At 40.3% G+C, this 27,132-nt stretch overlaps 1 protein-coding gene across 2 annotated transcripts; it reads left to right on the top strand.

Moving 5' to 3' along the window:
* Positions 1-403: 403 nt before the first annotated feature.
* mettl16 (methyltransferase 16, N6-methyladenosine) lies at positions 404-26,269 on the top strand. Of its 2 annotated transcripts, none has more exons than XM_074679715.1 (10): positions 404-579; positions 862-991; positions 11,474-11,661; positions 12,823-12,963; positions 14,308-14,423; positions 14,650-14,792; positions 18,748-18,817; positions 20,015-20,104; positions 24,842-25,015; positions 25,439-26,269. In XM_074679715.1, the coding sequence occupies exons 2-10, from the start codon at positions 864-866 to the stop codon at positions 26,051-26,053; spliced, it is 1,665 nt and encodes a 554-aa protein (XP_074535816.1). In that variant the 5' UTR covers positions 404-579; positions 862-863; the 3' UTR covers positions 26,054-26,269. The 2 variants fall into 2 exon arrangements, with proteins under 2 accessions (XP_074535816.1, XP_074535815.1); XM_074679714.1 differs by having other exon boundaries at positions 406-738.
* The last annotated feature ends 863 nt before the right edge of the window (positions 26,270-27,132 follow it).

Here is a 27,132-nt window from a genome sequence, read left to right as displayed (position 1 = left end):
TCGATTTCTGATACACTGCCCAAGTAGTGTGAAGCATAATTATTGAATATAGGTATCTACGATGGATTTAAAATAATGAAGAACAAAGGAATATAACTATGAATAATTTGATACAATCAAAATAATATAAAAGTGATTTATAAGTTACCACGCTTGTGACTCTATAAACTAAGCAGAGAAAAGTTTAGGAAGACAAAAAAACAATGCTCTCTTGGAAAACGATAGATCCTCAACCAATAACATTGGCAACAAAATGAATTTCTTGGAGTTGGAACTATAAATTATGGTTTATAAACAGCTTAAACCATTTTAAATGACTTTGGAAACAGTACAATAAATACTTTTAGAGAGCGCTTAAGCAGTTTTCCTGGAACCAAATCGTTTCCATGGGAACCGCATTCTAGATGACGTCAACACGTAAGTGCGTGGTATGGTGACGTTTAGCGCATCCAGGAAGAGCACTGCATGGACGTTAGAACAACGTGAGCCTCGAGAGTATTTTCCCCAAGTTATTTGTCTCTCATATGGTGAAACGAAGTCATTGAAAGGCTTCAACGCAACAAGGGAACTGCAGTTAAGGTAGGGCAGGAAAAAAAGACCTCCGCATTTCTTCATATTAGCTTACTGCTCCAAACAGAGTCAGATAGAGTGGGTTTTTATCCTGTTCAACCATTAACAACAAGACTAAGAACTGACAGCTGTGACGTTTCTAAGCAAAGTTTTAACTCGACCTAAAAGGTAAATTAACAGGAATCAAGTTTTTCCTGTTCTGCTCTCCTTCCCTTGACAGTTATAAATCTTTGTTGTTACCACATGCCCACATAAGCTTATGCATGTTTCATTTTTCGTTTTCAACTTCAGTCATGGCCCTTAACAAGTCCATGCACCCCCGGAACCGATACAAAGACAAACCACCTGATTTCGGTTACCTGGCCTCCAAGTATCCAGACTTCCAGCAGCACGTGCACACAAGCCTAGCCGGGAAACCTGTGTGAGTATCTGAGAGCTTTTGTATTATTCAGCCCATGCTTTTAAAGAAAGGGAAGGACCCTTTATTGGTTCAAGTGTATGTTTTTTTTTTCATTATCCCTCAAGATTTAAGTTTGTCAAACGTCCAAGTTACAGGAAATCCTGAGGTAATTCTGTTGTGAAAAGACATTTGATCATGCTGCCCAAACCCCTGATCTTACCAAGCATCTTCATGTCACCTCATTTTTTCAACAGTTTACTATTTACACCATCAGACTGACTTTGAGGCTGTGTCCCAAGTCAGGTTCCTCTGTACTTACACTTACTATTTGGAGTGCTTAGGTGCGTTCACACTGACAGTATGGAAAAATGCAGCGATTCCTCAGCTGGTGCACTCAAAACGGTCAAAAAGTAGAGTATGGAACACAGGACACTTCTCACTCCTTCATGCTCATCATATTGACAACATACGGGAAGGGGCGGGAACGGATCAAACTGGGTTTAATGGTTGCAATCAACTTGAGAGGGAGATTAGTTTGTGTTTCTAGTGTCTCAACAGCTCACACTGGGTAGCTCAGTGGTAGAGTCAATCGTCTTTAAATAACTTTATAGCGGCATACTGTTTGATGCATTTCCAAATTAATACGTACAAGAAAATGAAGATTCAAGTGTAAACATCCAGCTGTATCATGTAAACTGCACTGAAGTATTGAACACAAGAAATCATCAAAGTCTTGCCCCAAGGACCCTATTCAGCACCACCTGGGCCCCAGCTGACTCAGTCTGATCCTAACTGCTCATTCAGCTTCTGGCAACAGCAGGATGATGACGAAACCTGCACAAAATGATTAATGGACTCACCTTCTGAAGGTTTTTTCTCTTTTAACTTAACCCTCTTTTTGCTGCTTATTTTACTCAGCCAAACGCACTTCACAAACTAAGTGTGAGTGGTAGATAAAAATAGAACCCCCAATTTTAAGAATGATTGAGTGTGTCAATCAAAAAGTGTCTTAACAGCCTCTCCTGTTTCACTCAAACTTCCAAACGTTGAGTTATGGAGCTGGAACATGGTTTGGACATGTGTGTGTGTTTGTGTGTGAGTGAGATGCTGCAGAGAAGTCATGGTGTGAGAAACAGCTACCTGTTCCTTATCCAAATTCCACAACATACAGTGACTAACAACTTTTTCACTCAAGATCGTTTTAATTATAATGCTGTGATTAACCATGGTGACGTTTCCAACAAAAGAGCTCTATTGGCAGGGGGGAATTAGACTTTCCTTTATTTTCAAAAATGGATAAAAATTGATAATGCTGGATGTTCATATGAATCACTTTCTGATTTCAGAAAGCTGCATATTCATATGTTGTGGTAATCCCTGAATCTGTGTGTGCACTGCTCAAAAAGGTCCATTCTAAAAATAGCACAAGTTTTCACAAGATCCTCACAAGACTTGGTGAAATGATGAGGTTGTGGCATAAGGACCCTAAATACTTCATCACATGTTGGAGGGGCAAACGCCAAGATCCACCCACAGCTGTACCCCTTTCAGTCCTTTAGGGTTAGCCAATCAGAGCAAAGGGGGTTTATGGAGACAGCAGCCAAAACAAAGCGTTTCAGATGGAGACTCAGGGTGTCCGCGGGGTCTTTAAAAAGTATTATAAGTTGATAAATCAATTTTGGGAAAATTAAGGCCCTTAAAAAGTATTAAAAAGTCTTAATTGGGGTTTTATGAGGTATTGAATTTTAGAGGTATTCAAGTTTTGACTCCAAAAATACCTCAATCGGCCGATTTAGTTATAAAATAGAGTAGAGTAGAATAGAATTAATTTATTGATCCCAAACTGGGGAATCGTTGTGATCACAGCAGAAATTGACAGAGTCAGCAGAAAACTACAAAAAATGAAAAGAATAAAATAAAATATATATGTAAAGACTCTAATAACAATTAGATACAACAATAAAGATTGTGAGAGGAAAATACACCAGCTATAAATTGATGTCACTACTAGTTTCAAAAAGCGAAATTAAATACAACATTAAAGCAAATCACACAATCTCAGGCACATGTCCTAAATTTTGATAATGATGAAATAATTCCTCATTTTTTTTCAGCAAGTTGGCCTTGAATAAGTCTTGTTACTTGTTGTGGGGTTGTCCATAAACCTGCCTTTAGTTTCATTTATTCTTTCAAGGTTTATTCCTTCCTAGTTTACATAATTTCTGAAAAATCTGTAAATGATGTAGCACTACTAAGAGATACCAGGGGATAGACACGATTACTCACCCCATCTGTAGTTTCCTACCACCTCTTAGAACCATTGATACAAAGATAGAAGTAATTAAAAAGCATCCTATGAAATATCATTATCATTTGTGCTGCGGTAATGTCAGCAAAAGGTTAGAGTTTATTTTTTTATTCATTGTTCAGCACCCTTGTCAAGTAACAAAGCTTTACTGGCTCTGGTACTGAAAAACATCAAAGCCAAGCTTTACCATTTTGGATGAAGCGATATTAATTAGCTGGTGGTTATTATTTCTTGTGAAGCTATCAAGTCTTAGGCAAAACATGTCAGCCTATTATTCCCTTTTGATTTTCATGCTATTGTTCTTTATTGATGAAAATGTTTGTCAAATTAGGCCAAGCCATGATGCTTGTACATAGGGATGGGAATTGATAAGATTTCATCAATACTAATGCTGTTAATGATCCTGCTAATCCATCCAATTCTTGTAACGATTCCCTCATGGATTCCAGCAAATTTTGCATGTGGGCAAATGGTCTGATTTTCTGTGGGAACATGCCAAACATACATCCCAGTATAGATAACTGCTTCTGCAAGTTGCTGGTGTTTCCATTCACTTAAGGTTGGGCAGTAGGTGTAATTAGAATTAAGCCACAATTCTGACGCTTCTGTACCGTGTCAATTTAATGGAATTAATAAGGGAATTGATTAGCAAAAAGATTAATGATATCCATTCTTTGATGGAACTGTTAATGATTCCCATCTCTACTTGTACAAGCTGACTGTTATTATCAGACTTGTATTTGTGATCTGCTCTTTGTCTGTCAGGACTAAAACACTCTCCTCCCTCTCAGTTTGGGCTTTCCTGAAACAAGTAGCCTGTCTGCTCAGTGTGGGAGAACCTCTTGTAACGGTGTCTGTGTTATGCAGATAAACTGCAATCATCTATGTGTGATGTGTTGGCGAACATACTGGTGTGGGCTTAGTCTTCACGGCTGTGAGATGACCAGTCAATCATGTCATGTGTGAGCACGCTGTGAAACTCTACTGGATGGTTTTCTATGACAGGTGATAATTATCAGCTTGTCTTGTCTCTGTTGTCTGTCCGTCAGATAAACAAACTGACAACTAACAATAGGCTAGTAGTCTCAGGGCTGGACATACAATGTGGAAATCTGGTTGTGGCATAGAATCAAAAACATGAAATGAAACAAACAGTGAAATCATGTTAAGATAGAAATGAGGGGCTTTTGGTTTAGAGTAAAGAAAAGAAGGTTACATGATCCATGATGTGTCACATAAATAAATGTAGGTATCGTTCATTTATCTCATCCTATTTAATACTTTTGTCCTGAGCCTCTTCACTGTGCTGCTTTGAGCTCCATGCCAATGACAGTATGCTTGCCAATAACTAACGGAACTAGCAAACAGAAATATTTATTTATTTATTTGCTTATTAATTCATTCATTCATTCATTCATAGGGGCGGCTACAGAACTGTCTTCCTTTGGCTATGTAGCTGTGAAAGAAGCTGAAAGTGCTTGACCAAGAGTTGGAATCAGCCGCTTTAACCTGTGCGTTCCACACTTTGGCGATCTTCTTGTGCTTTTTACTTTACCTTAAACACTTCTCATGATCTCTGTCCAAACGAAAGCCTCAGTGTGCGTTAAATGAGGCTTTTTCGCAACAAGGTTAATGATCCTTGGAAATTAGGGAAATCATTGTGTAAACTTTGACCACAGTGGTCATCTGATAACTGCACCAAAAGTTTCAGCAGTAAATTATTCAGGCTGTGGTAAGTTTGTTCAATCTCTTTGAGTCCTATATGAACGTATGTAAAGGATTTGACTTCATATGTGCCACCAGCTTTTTTTTGCTGTCAGCAGAAATTTGGCTCCTCTTCCCCATCAGTCTGTCATTCCATCAGTGAAGGGATTAGTGTGCTTTTTGTATTCCCCAATGAATTCATCTACTGGGTTTTTTAAGTATTAAGCAGTGAGTTAGGGATGAGCTTAATCTTGGGGAGACATTCACGCAATCCTCGGGGGAGATATGTCCCCCTTCATTTTGGGCTCGTCATTGGCGAGGACTGATAGCAGCGAGCGAATTGAGCTCAGACCAGAGGCTGCAGCAGGAGAGGAAATCTGGCGGATGTAATTGGAATTGAAGGGAGGACTAAAAAAGAAAAAAGAAACTAGTCTGGATGTTGGTTTCTTTCAATTTTTCAGGGAAGGAGAACTGGGGGTTGAGATCAGGAAGATAGAGGGATGGGATTAGGAGCTGTGAGTGGGTATTAAAAATGCAACAGCTGTGTGGAATTTAATTTGGAAGTCTTATTTTTATGGATGATCATCTGTGGGGAATTTTCACTCCAGTAATTAATGGAATGTTACATTTTCACACCAGTATATATTATTTAATATGTTCTTGGCAATAGCTGAGAAATGGATGAATAATTTTGTGCTCTGGCACCAAATAGCGGTAATAGTCTGAAGCACTCCGCTCACTGGGACACTCAGCAGAGCCATTATCATACAGACCTGTTTTATTATCTGAGTGGAGACTTGCTGCTTTAGTGGGATGTTATTTTGAAAGATCTGTGGTAGCTAGAAGGTCATGTGCTGTGTGACTGCCCTTCCCTTGATGCCTCAGCTCAAAACTCCCTTTATCCTTAAAACCTGGCTGAAACATGAAGTTTGTTGTATTGGGGTGCCTTGAGGTTTACACCAACACCAACTTTTGAACTTTAATTGGCTTTTTGCTTTGTAACTGGCTAAACTTTGATGAAGCACAATCTTTTGTTGGTCATTTAAATTAAGTTTTTCAAAGACATCGTAGATTTTACATGTGAGTCCTCAATGAAGATAGTGGAGGTAGTTTTCCCTCTTCAGTCTTTATGCAACCTTTACCGAAGTCACTTATTTATTTTCGCTACCACAGTGGGGAAAAGAGTTAGCTCAGCTTAATATGGATTAAACTTTTTTTCAAAGAATAAATGTTAAAAAAGAATATTTTGATAACAGAATGGAACTACAGAAAAGAAAAGCACTCAGAGAGCGCAGACCTCCACCAAGCATACTGTGATCATCACAGAACACTTTAGTCCTACTTTAATGTTATACTTTCTTTCAGCAGACTGTCTGCTACAATTTGGTGTTAGTTGCAGGTTTGAACAATAATATTTACCTGACGGTGTTTAAAATTATGATGACCCAGTACATATTTCATATTCTGGATCTTAGTATCCAGAATATTGCCAGGATCTGGATCATACTTTTACATCTGTCAGAAACTATAGTGACCTTGTCTTGTATTGTTTTGCAAAGCCATTTATCGTGGAGTTATATATATATATGGTGAAAAATGGCCCTATCTCACAATGATAAAGAATCCTTTTTAAAAATATCCTGGATCCAGACGATGATCGGGATCACCTCTAAAACTTAATCACTTCTTCCTTATCCTGTTTTGAACATTTCCCTGAAAAATTCATCAAGATTCGTTCATTACTTTTTGAGTTTTGTTGTTCACAGACAAATAAACAGAAAGACTGACAGACAAACTCCTCCCAAAACATAACCTCCTTGGCGGAGGTAATAAGAAGAGAAGAGACAAACGTGTATTATAATCAAAGTGGTCTGGTAAAGACTACCTACATGTGTAGTGTTATGTATAGAAATGACTGGAGAAAAAAATATTTCAACAACTTTTCTAACACTTTATCCATCAAATCCTAATTCCTAAGTAGGGCTGAACAATTAGTCGAATTGAAACTGACATCGCAATATGATGTAATGCAATTTTCAAATCGCAAAGGCTGCAATTTAAAAAAAAAAAGTTTAATGTACTCAGACCTGGAGGAAATGCAGTAACTTGTACAGAGATCTGCAATAGAATGACTGTGGCTGGCAGAGACATACCCTACAGAATAGGAAAAGGGCCCTTGAAAAAAGAAAGAAATTAACAAAAAAAAAAAATTGTCCAATTTTTTTTTCCTTACTAAGTTTTTGAAGAAAAAAGTACAAATTCTAAAATCAAAGTCAAAATTCTGTGGAAGAGGATTAGGCCACTGACCAAAAAAAGTCGTTTTTTTAAACTACTTTTTTATGAGAAAATAGTAAGGATTCTAAGATTTAAGTCAGAATTCTGAGATTAAAGTCAGAACTCTGAATTTTCTTAAAATATTTTTTATTTATTTATTTTTTCCCAGTGGCCCTAATCTTCTTCCTTAATACGCCTTGTTCACTTTGTTCTATATAGCTTGTTTCTCTTACTGACAACTGGTGGTCAGCCAAATTTCACAGTGTTCCTTTTTTCTTTTTCAATCAAAAATTGCAGGAAAGAAATGTTTATATGTTGACAGTATTTGTCATGTTGGTCATGCTATGGAATGACTTAGTGCTTCTGTATAGTGAATAGTGCAGAAGATAAATGCCCCTCCCAAACAAAATCGCAATCGCAAAATTGGTCCAAAATTCGCAATTAGATTATTTCCCAAAATCGTTCAGCCCTATTCCTAAGAATCCTGATTGTTCTTGGCACAACACTAAAAAACAATTAACTCAGCCATTGTTGCTGGGGATTATAAATCAGCCATTGTTTTTTTTTTTTTTTTTACACTCATCAGCATCTCTGTCAGGCAGCACACTGCTGTTTCTAATGTCCCTGGGACTTTACATTCATGTTACAGCTGAAGTGATGTGCTCATTCTGCTCTTTTTGAAAAGTTCAAGTGAAAATAGGAAACACCTGACTCAAAAGGAGCAGAAGCAGATCAGCACTAAATATTTCCCAGCACTCTCACGGTGAAGTAGATGGAGCTTGAAGGTCACCTCTCTGTGGATGCAGATTAAAAGAGCCCATGTGTGTGAGAGTGTGTGAGTGTGTGTGCTTTCATGCTGATCATGTAGCATGGAGGTGAGAGCGAGCTGTTAGTCTCAGCAGTAAACTCCTCTCTGGCCTAATGATGCTGCCTCTCCACGCCGCTGAAGAGTTTTCTGCCCCTGCAGCACTTTCATCTCTTAACCTGCTGAGTTTCTCCTCTGTTCACTCACCTGGTGGCAGCTTCAATCTGTGCGTAAACTGGAATCAACCGTTAGATCAGTACAGTCATTTTAGCCCCATCCCAACTTTTTTTTTTTCACCCAGGTTTGTCCCACACGGTTTCCCATCTTACACGTCGTACTCATAAGCACGCAGCGTTGCACCTACGTGGCAGCAGAGGCGTAAAATTGCGGGCACGCTCACGTTCAGTCTGGCATCAGCCATTGCTCCAGCGTGGCCGGATTTGCGTGCTCTCTTCGTCTGTTCAGTAGGTGGGGTTGCCATGGAGATGTTGCATTGGCAGTGCTGCTGATGGGAGAGATCGGCCTGCACCACACACACTCACACCATAGACTAAAAATAGAGGGCTGGCCTGAACAGCCTCCCTCTCTGAATATTGATCGTTATCTAATGATGCCTCTGAGGAGAAATGAAAGCAGGCAGAATATCTAAAGTCCAGATGAGAGAGGTAGACTTTTTTTGGAAATGAGAGTAATGCTGATGTGTCACTTCTCCCTCATTAGCCTGCTTCTCCCCCAAAGCTCAGTACATGTTTAAAAGGCAGATTTCCTTCATCTGATGCAGCAGTGATGTACGTCCTCAGAGCAGCCAGGTGTTTCTCTGAGAGGTCAGTCTCTCCTCAGCAGCTGATTAAACTGGACCATTAACCTAATATGTTCATTAGCTGAGGAGAAGGTAGGTAAGATCGATGTCAGACTCTACAGGTAAATCACTCCTCATTTGTATCTGTCTCACACCGGCTGCTGGAGAGATTTTCCTCTCTGTTATCAGGCCTAAATGAAGAGGTCAATGACCAGAAACACCTCAGCAAAGTGGAGGGGAAGTGTTACTTTAGAGTCAAAAAAAGAATTAGATTCACCTGCTTTGTTGCAGGATCTTTGTGCATTTTTATTTGACAGCTCAAGGGATGAAACTAGAAAAGCAGTTTAGAGAGCGCAGACCTCCGCCAAGCATATTGTGATTGTCATGCAACACTTGAGGCCTACTTTGATGCTATGCTCCCTTTCAGCAGACTGTCTGCTACAATTTGGTGTTAGTTGCAGGTTGGTACGATGATTTGTTTCCTGACAGTGTTGAAAATTATGATGACCCAGTGCATATTTCATTTTCTGGATCTTTTTTTCAAGAATATTGCCAGAATTTTGACCACTCTTTTACATCCATCAGAAATTATGGTGACCTTGTCTTGTATTGTTTTGCAAAGCAATCCGACCGTTTATCATGGAGTTATATACACATATGGTGAAAGCAGCCCTATCTCACAATGAAAAAGAATCCTTACAAAAAATGTTGGATCCAGACGATGATCTGGATTACCTCCAGAATTTAGTCACTTTTTATGTCTAACAGTTTTTAAACTACTACTACTACTATGATTTTCTTTGTCATATATACGTGTGTATGCATGCATATACATATGTGTCTATTAGTGTATAAGTTCATGAATTTGTGTGTATATATATATATATATATATATATATATATATATATATATATATATATATATATATATATATATATATTTTCTTTCTATTTTCTTTAATTCTTTTTCTGTTTCTTTTTTTCTTGTTTATTTTCTTTTAGATTTATTTTTACTTATTTATTTAATTTTCCTTTGCACACATTTATGAAAACATGAAGTCAAGAATCATTCTGTTGTTAAATTACAAATTAATGGTATATATAAATGCTTGTTAATATATGATTCTAAATAAATAAAGGAAAAAAAAGAGACGGCCCTATCTCACAATGATAAAGAATCTTTTTAAAAAATCTTGGATCCAGATTGTGATCCAGAACACCTCCAAAATTTAATCAGTTCTTCCCTATCCCATTTTGATCATTTCCTGAAAATTTCATCAAGATCCGTGTTACTTTTTGAGTTGTGTGGTTCACAAAAATATAGCCTCCTTGGCCGTGGTTATCAGGAATGATGTGTAGCAAAGCTTCTTATTGACAATATGGGATATTGCTGCACCAGGCCTCCTTACCTACTTCTCTGAGTTGCTTTTACATCCGTGTTAAACTTACCTCCTAAATGCGACTGAGCATATTCTCAGTACAGTTTGTAAAGTGAGCCTAGCACTCAGATGTTTTCCGTGTCTCAAAGGGTTAAATCTCCATCTGCACCAGCAGCAGATATTTTCACGTTTTGTTTTTCTGATTGGTATACTTGCACCAAACCAGCAAGGTGCCAGACGCTGCCATCACCAACATGTCTCTAATTACATCTGCCAAGGTGTGAAAGCGCTCAGCAAAGCTTTAATTATACCTATCTCGCCCACTCATTTTTTTCTGCCACACTTGTGCCTGCCTGTGTGACAGCTGAAATCATTAAACATGTCGAGAAGAAGATGAGAAAGACGAACATGTGGGACTGAGAACCGGGAGTGAAATGTGCGAGGTCTGTGCAATGTTATAAATTAGAATTTCATTGTCATTACCAAGGGATAGTTTGGATTTATGGGCTGCTTATCTCTCTGTTGTGTTGTGTGAGTGTTCACACATGTATGTGTGTGAGTGTGCACGCATGTACATGTGTGTGTCCGTGTAATCTGAATTAATGGGGCTCAGTGCAGAGGGCAGCAGAGGGTTAATGAAGAGCTGCATTCAGAGAGTTGGTTAAATTGCTGTCATGGCGCCTCATTGGTAAAAGTGAGAGGATCAGCAGGTTTCAACATTTGGAATTCAAGAGAGTTCTTGTTTCATATAGCTTTGCGAACTAAATATGGCTTTACCGTATTTAATTTCTTTGAAATGAGACCAGACAGCTGGATAGAGAAGAAATTTGAAAGGTGAAATTATTTCTTGAACCTGCTGGTAAACACAATCCTCTGTGGACTAAGAAGGATATGAGAACTAAAATACCATCCCACTTTCTGTCTTCTACATCAAATTCAAGGTACAATTTAATACCTCCCTACCAAGACATTGACACCTGTTTTCAAACCTTTTTATTGAACAAAGGCAAACAAAGGTCAGTTTTGAAAAAAATATGAAAAAAAGAAAAATACTGAAGAAGGAAATACATCGTAAAAGCCCCCCAAAATCACACAACACATGAACAGTTAAACAGTTAAGAATTTCATTAAAAGGATTGGATCAAGGTGCTGATCACACATTATCCACCTATCTTATTTTTACTGGTTGATTAAAATGTCACAAATGAATTCACTCTGTTTGTATCTGTTGCAGTGTGAATTTCAAAGAGCCAGAAGCAGTGCGAGCACTGACCTGCACCCTGCTGAAGGAGGACTTTGGTCTGACCATCCAGATCCCTCTGGAGCGCCTCATTCCTACTGTCCCCCTCCGCCTCAACTACATCCACTGGGTAGAGGACCTCATTGATGGCCAGAAGCAGCCACGTAGGGGCATCGACATAGGTAAAAACATTGACATATCAGGGTTTTTTCATGTTATGCAAAACCAGAGGATTTTGGGGATTTTCAGTCCTTTTCCCCGAAATCTTCTCTGGAGTTAACCCAATCTCCTCTGGCTAAGAGGTGTCATTTTCGTACATCTTTTCTGAAAATTACCCCTTAATTTCTTTCAGTTTTAATTTTGGCAAAATTGCTGCCATGATTGTAAAGCAAAGCTGCAAAATGCAGCCAAGGTATTGTCTTTTTTTTCTTTCACATCAGTTTTCAAGGATCTAACTAACTGCAAAAATCAAACACTACAGCCGTTACCAGCAGCACTAATCTGGTGGTTATGGCTCATCTGAATGAAGAGAGATGCTGTTTTGGGGGATAATGATCGCAAGAGGCAGCTGAATTTAGATCAGCACAGGTTTAGATGGAAATGAGGTAAAAAAAAAAAAAAAAAAGTGAGAGATGGATGAAGTTTAAAATGCAAAAATGATCGTGAGAGTTTGAGTGTTTTTCCCTCATTAAGAGTTTAGGACCCACTGCTCCTGTTTATTCCTGCTGTGGCTGCCAGCAGCTCGGCACAGTAAACAAAATGTCAGGTGTTGCTTCCAGCTGGTGCACATGAGCTCAGTTATCCCCAGTGTACCCATCATTTTGCACCCAAATCCCAGCCCACGTGTCACAACGCGTTGGTGGTTCTTGTCTGTCAGAGAAGTAACTGTCTTTGTTGCTGTGATTGTGTTGCAGCATATGTGCGTGGATCCTTTAAAGGGTCATGGGCCACTGATTGGTGACCCTGAGTCTCTCTGTAAGCAGATTGAAGCTGTCTGCTTCTTGATGGATCACCTCTGAGTGCTTCTCCTATGAACCAGTGCCACCTTTGTCCGTGTCTGCACTGAATCATGCAGCTCGTCATGTGTAAATAATTTGATAAAAGCTGCAGAAACTGACTGTGTTTGTCCATTATGGCCGCTGAGTTCAAGATAATTCAGCAGAAACACACCACCTCACGTTCTGGAGCAATCCTCTTTTCAGTTCCTGAGGTGTGGCTCAGGAGGTGCAGTGGGTTGTCAATTTCCCATTTCCATACTGTGCAATAAAGGCAAAAACATTTATCATCTCTGTCAACACACGTATCCTCATGAGAGCTAATGTTGTGTGTGTGTTTTTCATCAGGCACTGGTGCGTCCTGTATCTACCCCTTGCTGGGCGCAACAATGAACAGCTGGTACTTCCTCGCCACAGAGGTGGACGACATCTGTTTTGATTACGCCACAAAAAACGTGGAGCAGAACAACCTGTCTGACCTGATAAAAGGTAAGTGTGGAGCACTCACTGTGGAGCTTGGTGTCTAATGAAAGGCCTATAAAATAAGTATTTATTGGGTTCTTAACCAAAGTGCTGGGTTTAGAAAATAAAGAAATGGTCAAGTAAAAAGAAAAAATTCTTTATTTTTTCCCAAATGAGAAAATAAGTAGTGGTGTCTGCTTTTTTCCCAAACCAAGCGAAGGTAGCCATCCTCAGTTAAATCGAACTATTTTAATTTCATCATACCTTTCACAATCTTCTAACTTCTACAATTCATGTATTAGATTAAAAAAATACAGTTGATCATGTAATGATTTATTAATATTTGCAGCACTACATGGTACCAGGAATTTTAGATGAATGTCTATGAAAACATTGCTCCAATGGCATATTCTGACTTGGGATGGGTACCATTCACATTTAAAACTATACAGTTCCAATGCCTGGTATCTGGCATTTGTTATCAGTTCTTCACAATACCAACTTTTGTCTGTGTTTATTTTGTAAGAAATATTAATTTGTTTAATTTTAAAATCTCAGCGTTTTTCAATTGAACTCTTCTATGTATTCTTCAGTATGTAACTTTGCAATGCTGCGTTCAAGTCCATGGAAAATCACATTCTCTCCCACAGTCACAAGGGTGCGTTTAGGTACCGAAACATGGTATTGTTTTATTATACGTGAATCTGTACTACAGATGGAATTCAGTAGGGTCCTATAAAAGTACCTAATTCGGTACCCATCCCTGATTCTGATTGGCTGGTTTGTAGACACAAGATAACCACCAGATACTAGCCTTTTTGAACCCGAGTCTGTAACAGCATCACAATGCAGCTTTACCATCACCATGCTTTTGAACTTTCATATTGATCTCATAAAGATCATAAATAATATTCCCAGTGTGTGATTTCACATTGTGTTTGGCTGATTCAGGAGCACAAGAAGTAAACACCCAGTGGGGGCTTATGACAGACACATGGACATGTGAATAATGTGCCTAACTAGCAATTGGAAAAGGTTACCTTAAAAATTATCTCAAATACCATCCAAGGCTCTAACCAAAGAACCTGTTTTTCATGCATCTTAAGATTTCCTTTTATCTGTCTTCACATGAACCAAGTCGTCTCAGATTTACTTAAATAATCTTAAGCCCAGAAAGAGGTAAATTTGGTCTTGTTGTCCACTGAAACCCTTCTGTGTCTGCTAAACAAAAAACTCCTGTGTCGTTCGTGTGCCACATGTCGAATTATATTTGTTTCATCAAGTCTGTATCTTGACTGTCAAATAATATCTGTACCACTCGTGATAAACATCAACCTTCTAACACACATCCTCGCCTTTCCACTTTCATAGTTGTCAAAGTCCCTCAGAAGACTTTGCTGATGGATGCCTTGAAAGAAGAGACAGAAATCGTTTATGACTTCTGCATGTGCAACCCTCCTTTTTTTGCCAACCAGCTGGAAGCAAAGGTAACAGCTTCCCTGTGTTTTATTAACCATTAGGTTTTATTATGTCCTGATCCAACACACAGATTCTAGTCTCTTTTGGATGTGAGAAGTTGCCTTTGAGCAGAAACACAACTTGTTGACTGCTCAGAGTGAACCTGTCACCAAACATTATTTGTTTACATGATAGTAACAGATCCACTAATAGGATTTCATCTTAATCTCTGTTTGTCTTGTTGCTTCTCTCCAGGGGGTTAACTCCAGGAACTCCCGTCGACCTCCTCCCAGCTCGGTGAACACAGGCGGGGTCACGGAGATCATGGCTGAGGGTGGTGAGCTGGAGTTTGTCAAGAGGATCATTCATGACAGTCTGCAGCTCAAGAAACGCTTGCGGTGAGAGAAAGACTTGGACCTTAATGAAATATGTTTAAACCCTAACCTAAGATTTATCACGTCAAATCACAGTCAGAATATCTTATTGGGTTTAGATAAGCAGGTGGATGAAAAAGCGTGCTGCCGTTTTCAGGGGCTTTGAGGGGTTTAAATGGCTGCAGCCATGAGGAGCAGAATCCACGAGGGGAAGCGTGCAGATGGGTCGCTGCACTTTGATGGAGCTGTCATCCAGAGTTGGTTTAATGACTTTGGCAAACACTCAGCCTGTACTGTATTGGGGAGCCCTCAGGGAACAGCTGTGTTTGGGTGTGTGTGTTGGAGGGTGGGGGTGTCTCCAGTGGCCGTCACATTTACCTTCCCAAGTTAACAGGGCTGTCAGTGGAGCAGCCGAGTGGGACACGGATAAGAGAGCTGCAGAGTGCTGCTATTAAAACTGATTAGACATGCCACACCTGCTCTGCCCCCTCCTGCAGAGGACAGTGTGTGATTGTGTGTTGGCGCAGTTCGTCAGCGGAAAGACGAGCAGCCCTGAGAGGGATCTGATCTCGACACCTGCCTGCTCTTGCATGGTTCTGTGTTACACTTGTGCAGCAAAGTCGAGCAGAGTCTTATTAAACAGGTTTGAGGCTCAGGCCAACCAACCGGAGCTAGCTGTCACTCCCAGAAGCATGCAGGGACACCAGAGCCACCAGGTGTCCATGGAAACACTGCCAGGCTCACTTTAGATGCCCCACACCGCCCCACTGTGCTCCTCTTCCCCTATTTTCCACTGCGGTGTAATTACTGTCAAGAGGGGGTAAGCCACATTAGTTTCCAGGATAAAGCGTATCCACATCTCCAACATCAGGCTAGAAATGAGGTAATACTTCTCATTTACCCCGGCATTGATATGAAAATTATCACCTCTGGCTACAAGATTGTAATCATCATACCGCCATGCTCCAACATGTAAAGTGATAGTGGAGGGTGAATATGGATGCTAATGCAGCTGCACACTTCAGTCTGTTTGAAAAGCCCTGGGTGGAGAAGGGGGGCTGCTTCTGGTTTTCCTCCCCACTGTGACAAAAAGTGGGGAACATCTGTGAATATTAGAGCTGTTTAATATTTCATAGTGACAACTGAGGCTGACATGCTGTGCTCCACGCCCCCTTTCCCTCTGGGCATCTTTATACCTTTCTATCATCATCCTCATCAACATCATCATCACAAGTCATCATCCATTTATCATTGTTATAAACAGATATCAAGATGTGATTTCATCCACGGAGCTGTATCTGGAGCTTTATGTGGTTTTACATTTAGATCAGTGTTTTCTGAGGGTTCTGGTGTAAAACCACTCAGTGAGCCGTTGAGTTATCTGCTTCACTGTTCTCTTATACTATTAATTCCTGTCTGGTGGGTGTGGACGACCTTCTTATGTTTGACCTCTTTTGTAGGAGCCTGACATTGATTTTTAATTGCTTTATGATGATGTGATTTTGATTGAGACCTGATTTAAAAAAAACATGAACTGAGGCTACAACCCTAATCTGATTAATTAACTAACCACTCTACCTTTTATTGAACAGACTAAGTTTTAGGGGTGTTCGATACCTCTTTCCATACAGACCAATACCAGTATGAGTACTCCCGCTTGAGTACACACTGATACTGAGTACCGATACTACCAGTAATTTTGAAACATAAAATTTTGATTAACAGCAACAGATCATTTTGATCAAAGACAGCACAGTCACTCTGCCAAGTCCAAATAAAACACAAACAACTCTCTCTGAGTTTTGATTTTTTTTTTTGATATAAAGTGCAAAATAAAACTAACAACTATCAGAGTTTAATTTTTTTTACAGTAAACTAAAGTGCAAAATAAAACTGTTAACCCTCCCTAGTTCATTCACATGGTCTGGAAAGGACCTGGCACACATTTGCCATGGTGTCAAACCACAGCAATTAGCAGCAACTAGTGGCAAGGAGTACTTGCTCGACGAAAGATTATTTTGCCTAGAGTATCAGCGGCTGGTATCTGCAGCCTTCACGAGTACTGATACCTTGAAAAAAGGCTGGTATCAATACCAATAACTGGTATCGGTACTCGCCTGTCCCTAGTTTTAGTCTTTAAATTTTTATGACTGCTTGAGTCAATCAAGTTCCTAAGCAACTTTCTGAGATTTTTTGTTTTATCTAAAGTTTTAAGGTTTTTTTGTGTTATTGATTATTTCACAGTTCTTTACAGGGGATTCAAAAGAGTTCATGTGTATTTTTTGATTGGAAAACAGTACAGTGGTGGAAAAAAAAAAGTTTTCAGACACCCCATGCATTTCCAAAATGTTGCATTAAGAATCACTCTTGGGTCTTTAAGTGCAGTTTTTTTTATTACAGTCACAGCCAAAATAATAAACAATCATAAAATAAATCCATCAAAAACTTGAAATTGATTGGTTCCTTAAAAATAAAACAGAAATTTTGAGTATTGGTCATTTTGGTTCCAGTGATTCACTGAAAAGATAATTTATGTTGTAGTGCTTCATGACTATATAGAGCCAGCACATTTGAAAGTTCTCAAGAGACGAAAATGGCCAAAACAAAGAACCTAACACAGGAAACACACCTGAAGATACAGATTCTCCACCAGGAAGGGTACAGCTGCCGTCTGATAGCCAGGAAGTGCAGATGCAGCCATTCTACCGCTACTCTGCACAAATACTGACCAACAAAATGGCTTTGAAGACAAACCAAGATCTGGGCGCTAGAAATGACCGCATCCTGATCAGCATATCTAGGGAAAACTGCAAAATGACATTGCAGGAGCCAGACAAATCTCCACTGTGAACAGTACCTACTGGCAGCATGGTGGAGGCAGGTGGCATGGTTCAGGGATGCATGAGTGCTGCTGCTGTTACTCATCTCACTGTCTTTCATGGCACATTAAACTCTGCCAAGTATCTGCTCCTTTCTGGAGATGCTCTGTTCCATCAAGGTCCAAACTGGATGTTTCAACAAGATAATGGCCATTGCCACACATCCAGGGCCAGTAGAACTTGGTTGCAGGGGGACAGTGTCAAGGTCTTAAAGTGGCTGGTAGGATCCCTGGACATGAGCCCCATTAAAACTGTTTGGTAATTTATCAAAAGGTCTGTTTCAAAGGGTAAACCAAAGAACTCAGAAGATTTAAGAATGGGACAAGATTACACCTCAACCATGTGAAAGGCTCATGGGGAACATGCCAGTCAGGATTAGAGCTCTGCTGCGTGCCACTGGCAGGACTACTAAATATTAATTTGATGGAGTGATGGTTTATTTATGTCTGTTCAGTTTTGAACACATCCTTTGTTGTGTGTTGTTAATTTTGTGCTTGTAAGCAATAAACAAAAAAACATTTTGTGTTTTTCTAGTTGTAGCCACACTTTTTGAAACACCAAAAAGTTCTTTCCATAAATATTTCATGATATTTGAGATTATGTAAAATTTCAGGGATGCCCCACATTTTCTTCCCATCACTGTGCATATTCTTTTTAAACCATAATCATCATCAATCATTTGATCAAAGCCTTTATCACTGGATGACTTGATGTCAGTGAGTGAAAACTATGATAACCTGATACAGTATATAAAACTAGACCTCATGTCAGACTGACTCCATATTTGATGTTTTTCCTCCGGCTCCCCTTGGCTGGACCCTACTGCACTTATTGATCAGAACCAACCTTATCTCTTTATTGCACAGCAGTAGTTATTGATCAGGCCTCCACCAAGGGGCAGCTTCAAAAGAGTTTTTCCTCCTCTGTGACCACGCACACACAGATGTTTTTCTACCTCTCATGTTGTGCTTTGCTTCGTGCTGCTCCCTAAAGCTCACCTCTGTCTTTTGATCTCTGCTTGGCAGTTTGGGCTTGGCCATTAGCTGCTAAGCTAACACAGTGACACACAGCTGGTTAATATGAATCTGTCAATCCTGCAGGTGGTACAGCTGCATGCTGGGGAAGAAATGCAGCTTAACACCCTTGAAAGAGGAGCTGCGGAAGCAAGGGGTGAGTACAGATGAAGGCAGCTCATCCACACCTGCATCACTGCTTTTGATCATGGTTTGTACAAGCGCTGTTCTCTGAAGGGTTAGTTAAGAGCTTGTTAAAACAATTTTTCTCCTCCACTCAAACCAGTGCTCAGTTGGGAGGCTACTGAATCCCTCCCCCCTTAAAAAAAAAAAATCCAACACATCAGCATTTTTAATACGCCAGCTGAGCTGCATCATAAACGGGCCTTGACTGAGCTGATTCCTGTTAGCAGTGCATGACTGGATCTCACAGCATTCTGTAGCTAACATGCATTAGCATCATTAGCCTAACTAATAACCGGGCGCGTGACTCCAGACTGCTGCAAGCCTCTGGTCCTCAGCCATATCCCTCAAGCCTCCTCCAGAGGTTTCAGGGTGCTGTCGCTGCTCATCAGGGTGAGTGCAGGCTTGGCGTAGGTCCAGAGAAGAGACTGTTCCCTCATTTTAAAGTGTGTAAACAGAAACCTGGCCTAGTTAATATGCTAATGCTTTTATCACCCATTACTCGATCCGCTCTCTGGTGTCCTCTCATCTCTCTTTGTGTTTTCTAATTTAGTAAATGTGAATGGTTCTGATACAGAGCTCTTCAACCTTTGACCTTTTATCTTTGTGACCCTCTTTTTACTGAAGCAGCCGATTAGAGTGCCCTGTTTGCACAAGGGTTTTCACACCACATGTGTGTGTTCTTCACACCAAAGATGGTTGTTTTCTCACTTACAATGAGAAATGTTGTAAAGCTCACTGAACCTAAATCCACAGAGGAGGAGAGTGTCTCGGTTTTTATTTAGATTGTGGAGAGTTTATTTTATGCAGCCACTTTACATTTGTTGATATACTTTACAAATATAATCAAAACACTGCTACTCTCAAAGCAGACAGCCACTGTTGTAGCTCCAGCTGTCATAAAAGTGTTCAAATGATGGAGTTTAGTTTTTTTTTTTTACTCTGGTATTGGCTTTTTTTAAACTGGATTTTTTTTGTCAGGGTTACCCAAAATATATTAGAAGAAGTCAAAGGTTTAACACAGAAATATTCTGTTAGTTTCCTTATTAATAGTTAAGTTTTTCAGATATGTTCAAGACATAAACAAGTCTCTAATACCAAACACTGGTAGAAGAAGGAAAATTGACTGTGGACCACAATGGATTGATTGTAATGCTCTGCTTTTCCTCAGGTGCCTAAAGTGACGCACACAGAGTTCTGTCAGGGCAGGACCATGCGCTGGGCCCTCGCCTGGAGTTTCTACGATGATGTGATTGTTCCGGTGAGTTTGTCTCTTCAAACTCAAGAGATTGTCTTGTGGTCATCTTTAGTGGCACTGCTTGAATTGATTTGATGCTTTTGAGACATTCAGTACTGTTGTAAGTTCTAAGATAAGGCTTTTTTTTTTTTTTTTTACACAGATGGTCATTTTACTCTCTGAAACTCTGACACTAGCTGCTGAATGTTTCCAAAACCCCTCCTCAATTACGTAAAACCTCAGCAGACTTTCTCCTCTCTCCCTCCAGCCTTTTTCCATTAGGAGCATTTATTTCTCCCTCTGGGGAGGTGTTGATGTGATTTTTAAAATGCAGTATCCAGGCAACAGTTACCAGGACCAGGACTGCAGCAACACAACACTAAACCATTGTCTGGTCTGGTCAGTTAAAGGGTTGGATGTAAATAGAAAACAGAGAGAGTGTAAAGAAAAAAAAGAGAAGGACTGGGAGCAATGCAGGAGTGAGGATGGGATGAAAAATAGAGTGAGGCTGTTAGGAGGCTGCGAGGTGATGGCTGACTATTTTGTTGGACTCCCTGTTTTGGCCTTTTCAGCATGAGAGCAGTTGAGCAGAATGATTGGCCTACATTTCCTCCTGCAGCCCTCCTCCTCCTCCACTTTCACGCACATCCACCATCATTTACACTCACCATCATTACAGGGCAGACCCCTGAAGCGTGTGTGTGTGTGTGTGTGCGTGTGTGTGTGTGTGTGTGTGTGTGTGTGTGTGTGTGTGTGTGTGTGTGTGTGTGTGTGTGTGTGTGTGTGTGTGTGTGTGTGTGTGTGTGTGTGTACATGACAGAAGTTCCTACATATGTAATTCAGCGCATGGTTGACTTCCTCATTCTGCCTGTTTGCATGTCACTTCATTCATGTCTGATGTATACTGCACGTGTGTGTGCGTATATGTGCATGTATGTGCTCATTAAAGTTACATATAGCCTTTATCATATGTGGCACGCATGCAGCTGTGACCTACTAAACCTTCACATCACCAGGTCAGCCTTCATACTACAATTACTGCCAATACCTTAAACTACATCTTCACCCATCTGCTGCTCTGTTTGAACCAGTCTTAGAATATAATATACCATTAAAGAGTACATTATTAAAAATTTGTGATATGGGGTAGGCTAAGTCTTATTTATTTTTATTATTATTATTATGTAATATTTACTTTTATTATATGTAGTCCATAAAACCCATTAATGCACTACTCATCTGTTTAAATGAAGCCTTTTTTTGAATAAATCAGACTGTTGCTTAATATTTAGCAGCACCTCAACCTGAACCAAAGAGCAACCAAAGATCCTCTCACATTTGGAGTTCAGAGAAATTTGAAAGAAAAGGTTCTTTTTTTACACAACTTCTTCTTTCACTTTTGTGTGTCATGCGTGTACACACAGCCCTGCTGTCCCATGTCCTTATATGGACACTGAGGGGACACTTAGCTGTGCTAATCAAAAAAATGGCATCAGCTTTAAACTCACAAGGCCATGGCGATGAAGGATTTGACAACACTGGTGTGAACAACGCTTCACCTTTTAACCAGGGGCCAAGAGTTTTCCGAGCACTTCTCACACTTTTAAGAACAATCTTATAAAGATATCTCTGAATGAGGCTCATGCTCTTTAACCTTTCAGAGAAATTAACATGCTGCCAGTTGCATGATGGGTAATGTAGGGCCCAGGTTTTTGTAAAACTGCAGAGAAAGGAAGCAAAGATAAACATCCACAAAGATGCAGACTGTGGACATGGGGGTAAGAGCAGATGCAGACAGAATAAAAGGACACGATGATAGGATAGAGGCTGGAGACGGGCAGGTTTTATCTGAGCCCCAGGGTGAGCGGCTACTGCTGCTGCTGTTGTTGTTGCTCATACAGGCCTCTGGCAGGAGGGGGGTCAGCAAAGGTCCTGAGTTCAGGAGCCTGTGCATGGGCTCTGGGACTCAGGAGTATGGTTTACAGTGTTTGCCTGGGGGCGAAATCTGCAGTATTTTGTTTCCTTATTTTTTTGTTACTGTGTGTGTGTGTGTGTGTGTGTGTGTGTGTGTGTGTGTGTGTGTGTGTGTGTGTGTGTGTGTGTGTGTGTGTGTGTGTGTGTGTGTGTGTGTGTGTGTGTGTGTGTGTGTGTGTGTGAGATTGGATGACATATCCAGAAAGAGCAGCTCTTATCAGACTTTAACCACAGCTCGCTTTCAAAACGAGGTTAAGGCTTTTATTTTGAGGTTGTCATTTACCCATATTGTGTGTGTACCTGTGTGTGTGTGTGTGTGTGTGTGTGTGTGTGTGTGTGTGTGTGTGTGTGTGTGTGTGAGTATGCTCCTGAATGAAAGTGTGTAAATGGGATTAATAATGGAGTGAAAGAGCTGCAGAGTCAGGAGTGGATGTCGCTCAGTGGAGAGGTGTGTATATATATATGTGTGTGTGTACAAATGAGTACATGTGGTCTTAAAGCTCTTTGTCTGTTGGTCCTAGTTTGTGTCTGTGTATTCTGACTGTGAGTTTGTGTGTTTTTACACTGATGTGGTTGTGCTCAAATCTGTGTCAAGGATGCTGCATACAAACAGAGGTTTGGCTTGATGGATTTTTATTGATTTCCTCTGCTCGTACAATGAGCTGCAGGGCTGGCAGAGCGAGGAGGAGAAAGGGGGAGAGACGTCTGTGAGGAACAATAAGAGCTGAAAAGAAGCTCTAACAAGCAGCCAGACAAGCCGTGTCTATTGTAAACCCATTAATTAAATATGTCCATCTCCTTTGAACATGCATCTTAAGGGACTAATGTTTTAAACAAAAATCTTTGCATGATAAAAACAGAGGAAGCTCTTATTGGGAGTGAAGGGGTAGCTCTCTGTTAAGATAAAGCAAAAGAAGAAAAGATGTTTATTAATGAGTCATAAAATCTTAAGCTTAAACAAATTCAGAGTTTTCTGATGCACTTCAACGATGGAGTGAAAAAACTTGTCTTAAGGGAGTGCAGCAGTGTGAAGGTCATGTTGAGCTCCTTCCCTCTGCTGTTTGTAGGTCAGTCGGCCATGCTGTCTGTTCCGTCACAGCACAGTGCAGGCTGCAGTCCCCCGCTGCCCCCCCACACACACACACACTCACACACACTCTGCAGTGACTTTGCGAACTGCAGGTTGGACGTGTTGGCTGCAGCAGATGCAAAGGGGACAAACGCTGCAGAGCATCTGTAGCATTCAGACGCAGTTCAGCAACAACCTCCACTGCCATCACACTGTGACATTAGAGAGGATTAGAAATAAAGACGGGTGTTTAATTCACTGAACATTCAAGCAGAGTGCACGTGCTATGAGTGCCATCTTGTGGTGTGTGATTTATATGCTACACTTTATACATCCAATGGTAATGACTGGAAACAGACACTTAAGGTTCCTACGAACTGTTCATGCTCTGAGAATAGCAGAGAATGACATAACTGCAACTACAAAGCACTCTAGTTTTTTGTGTGTGACCACACCCACTTCACTAGAGATTGACCAGTTAACTAGGCTGATTAATGATGTTTTGAAGTTCTTAGCATTTCCTGTTGCCTGCACTCACAAAGACAATGTCAGACAGTAAATCAAGTCTAAAACAGTTACTAGTCGGTCTTATTCTGGTATTATGGATTAAATAGCAGGTTCCTGACCAAGGTTATCATGTCATGGTTGGATAATTGGTGCATCTTTTGTTAGTATACAGCCATCTCAAAATTGGACCAACCAACGTTATACAAACATGATTCCCTTCCTTCTGCCTGAACAGCTTGACCCATCTTTGGTGTGGCCTGGGACTGGAAGGGTGTGGTTCTGTAGCGTCTTGATCCAAGATTTTAGTGTCAGGTCTTGAATTCCTACATGTTGCAGGGTTCGCTCCCCTTGGTTTGACTGGTTTTCCACCTCATTTTAACACATGAATGCCACATGGTATGACAGCACATACTTTTTTCTTTAACCAAGGTCCAAACAAGCTGTACTTTGAATCTCATTTGTGGTTCTGAATTTTCCCAGATACATTGGACACAGCTGACTGTATGGGTGGTACAAGGGACTTTTTCAGGAGGACTTTCTTTCAGACAGAAGTAATCCTGTACTACAACTAAACATGTACAGCAGTACTTTACTGCCCTCTGGTGGCAGTGTTGTCTCACACTTTGGTATGGTTATTTACAGACTGATGTCATGTCTTGCCTTTAAAGTGAACCCTGTGTCATATTTGGAAAAGCTCAAACCAGCATTTTAGGTTTCTGAGTTTTATAGATACATGATTTTGACTATATCAGTTTATCATTTAAATCAAAAACACATGGAAGAAACAGAATAATCAGGGCAGACAACGGAGAAGACAAATGTCCTCAAGCTACAAAAAGCTACGAAAGGTCTAGAATGTTAAACCAATAGAAAAAACATAGAGTAAGTATGTAAAGTATGAAATGTCTTCCTCCAGCTAGAATACATTTTATCTTTCTATTGTCATTTCAAATGTATACCAAGTCAATATTTTCATGCATATTTCAGGGTGAAGCTGTACTCTATGTTATCAGTGTCACCACAGTGCAGTCCTGTATTGTTGACTTCAGCCACACAGACCCATGGTTCCTCTTTCTGACCCCTCTTTGTGTCTTTGCTCAGCTTCACCTTATGAACCTGTTTGATTCTTGTTCTGTATATTTGACATTTCCAGAGTACTCTGTTACAGTCTGGGTCTTACTTTTTTCCTTTGATCTCTTGTTTGTCTTCAGTCTCCTCCCAGTAAGAAGCGCAAACTGGAGAAGGCAAAGAAGCCGCTGTCGTTCACTCTACCAGAGCAGGGACTGAAGGAGCTCAGGACAAAGGCCTCAGCTTTAGGCTGCACTGCTCGCAGCTCTGTGGAGTGTGTTACAGTTCTGCTGGAGAAAACTCTCACTGACCTAAAGGTGAGCTTTGAGGACTCACTGAGTTTTAACAGCTGATAAGAGGGAACACTTCACCAACACTTCAGTCAGCTCTCTTGAGTCCTTAAAGGTGTTTTGCATCTCTTTAGATACAAACATTGGTCAGTTTTCCTTCTGTATAGGGCCCACTTAACAGGAATCACAAAAGAACATTTTGATAAAAGATTAAGGAAAGGAAGGAAGGGACTCTATTTTGGAGTATAAATTTTACTCAGTGATTATTCATGGGATGGATGTGGCTGAAATATGTGTACAGTAGAACATTAACACTTTAAATTTAGCCTCAGAAGTTACAAATCACAGGTGCTTCAACGCCTCCTAATTTCCTGGGCGCAGTAACACTGTTGACAATATCCTAACTATCCAGGATTACATCATTTGTCTGGTTGTTGTGTGTCTCTGCAGGTGCTGCACAAACGTGTCCCCTGCAGTAAACAGGAGCAGAGCCTCTTTCTAACCGCCGTGGAGAACACATGGATCCACATCCGTCAGAAACGACGTGAAGGTGCGCGACAGCTGCGAGAGCTTCCCAGGGCACCTCAGTCTGCTGGACCCAGCTCTCAAGTCACCGTGGTCTCAGCTGCACCCACCACAACTCCAGCAACTCAAAAAGAGTGTCTCTCCACACACTCCACACAGGAAGAAAAGGATCAGGACAACAGTGCCTGTGCAGATGAGACTAGCAAAGATGCACCCCTGGACCCTGCTGGGGGACAAAAAGAAGTTTCAGAAAGTGTATCAGGTAGGGATGTGGACATGGAGTCTTCTCCATGCTCAGGAGCAGGACAGGAGGCAGGGTTAAAAGAAGCATCTTCTGCAGTGTGCGAGCCGCCCTGCAAGCCATCTCTGAGCCCTGCTGCAGTGGAACACTTCCTGTTTAAGTGTACGCTGAATGTCATCCCTGATGAGAGTGACGTGATGATCGAGCTGCACTGGGTTGAGGGTCAGAATAAAGACCTGATGAACCAGCTGTGCACTTACCTGAAAAACACACTTTTAAGAACCATTGCAATGTGCTGAATAATCGGCAAGAGTAGTCTACTGTAAGTTCTGAAAGAGGTGGTGCTGACCTTATGTTTGGAGGCAATTGATTGCTCCTCAGTTGGAAGTTATTTTTGGAACAGTAAAATAAGTTTATTTTTTGCAACTCTATTCAGCTTTTGAGAATTTTAAGCCTTTTGGAGGTTTGTTCTAGGAAATAGAAAAAGTTTTATTGCAGTTATTTCAGCGACTAAGTTTAGAATACTTCTTCTATTTACCAATTAAGGTAATGCATATTGTACATTATGTTTTAATGCTAAAATATTTGCAATAAATTTACAACTTTTTTTACAATATTTTCTACTTCATCCTTTGTGCATAATGAAGTAATTTTGGTTTGGGGCATTATTGATAATGCAGTACCTACCAACATCCACTAGAGGGTAGAGTATGGATTTTTTTTCAGGGACTTTATCCTCCTATTACAATTGTGTAGTAAATGTAGAATTCAACATTTTATTGCTGCTTAGTTAAACATTGTTTCAATAAAAGACACATTTATCCCACCATAACATAGCACAAGCGGTCACATCTTAAAATAAGCCACATGTTCCTGGAGCACTGCTGTGTTTCCTCTTCCTTGAGAACCTTTAGTACTGTAGCCACTATTATTCCTCTGTTAGAGACACATGCTTCTGGATCAGACCCTGGTGAATAACAGGAAGTAAAATCTAAATATTCAGAGCAGCGTGTTTACTTTCACATTGTCAGTGTGAGGCAACAAAAAAAAAGCAAGGAAAAGACAGCTCCTCGATAAATTATGCTGGGACTCCACAGGCCTGCGCCCAGTGTCCTTAAACTGGATTACAGTGTAAACTTAAATGTTATTTTAATGGTTCTCATACTTTTTGGGGTTCTTTCCATCCTTTCCACAAAAAAGGAAAGAAATTTGCATAAACTGCAGTTATACTATTTACACTAAACTAAATAAAGTAGCACAGAAGAAATTTCTGTCTTGATCAAGATTTCCCCTAAATTTTTTTAATTGGAAAAGTATATGCATCAAAATACACATGATGTGCTTAAAGTTAAAGTACTTATGTATTTGAGTTTGATCA

This window comes from Halichoeres trimaculatus, unplaced genomic scaffold (assembly GCF_033239565.1).
Source record: "Halichoeres trimaculatus isolate MK-OKI-2021-1 unplaced genomic scaffold, fHalTri1.1 fHalTri1_scaffold_9, whole genome shotgun sequence".
Classification (NCBI taxonomy): domain Eukaryota; kingdom Metazoa; phylum Chordata; class Actinopteri; order Labriformes; family Labridae; genus Halichoeres; species Halichoeres trimaculatus.
This window is presented reverse-complemented; position numbering and strand designations above follow the sequence as displayed.

What these genes read in the sequence shown, in the direction of transcription:
- mettl16 (XM_074679715.1), top strand. Translation starts at nt 864, where the DNA reads ATGGCCCTTAACAAGTCCATGCACCCCCGGAACCGATACAAAGACAAA. An exon ending in CAGCTCAAGAAACGCTTGCG is followed by an intron (nt 14,793 to 18,747) that starts GTGAGAGAAAGA and finishes TCAATCCTGCAG; the next exon opens with GTGGTACAGCTGCATGCTGG. An exon ending in AAACTCTCACTGACCTAAAG is followed by an intron (nt 25,016 to 25,438) that starts GTGAGCTTTGAG and finishes GTGTCTCTGCAG; the next exon opens with GTGCTGCACAAACGTGTCCC.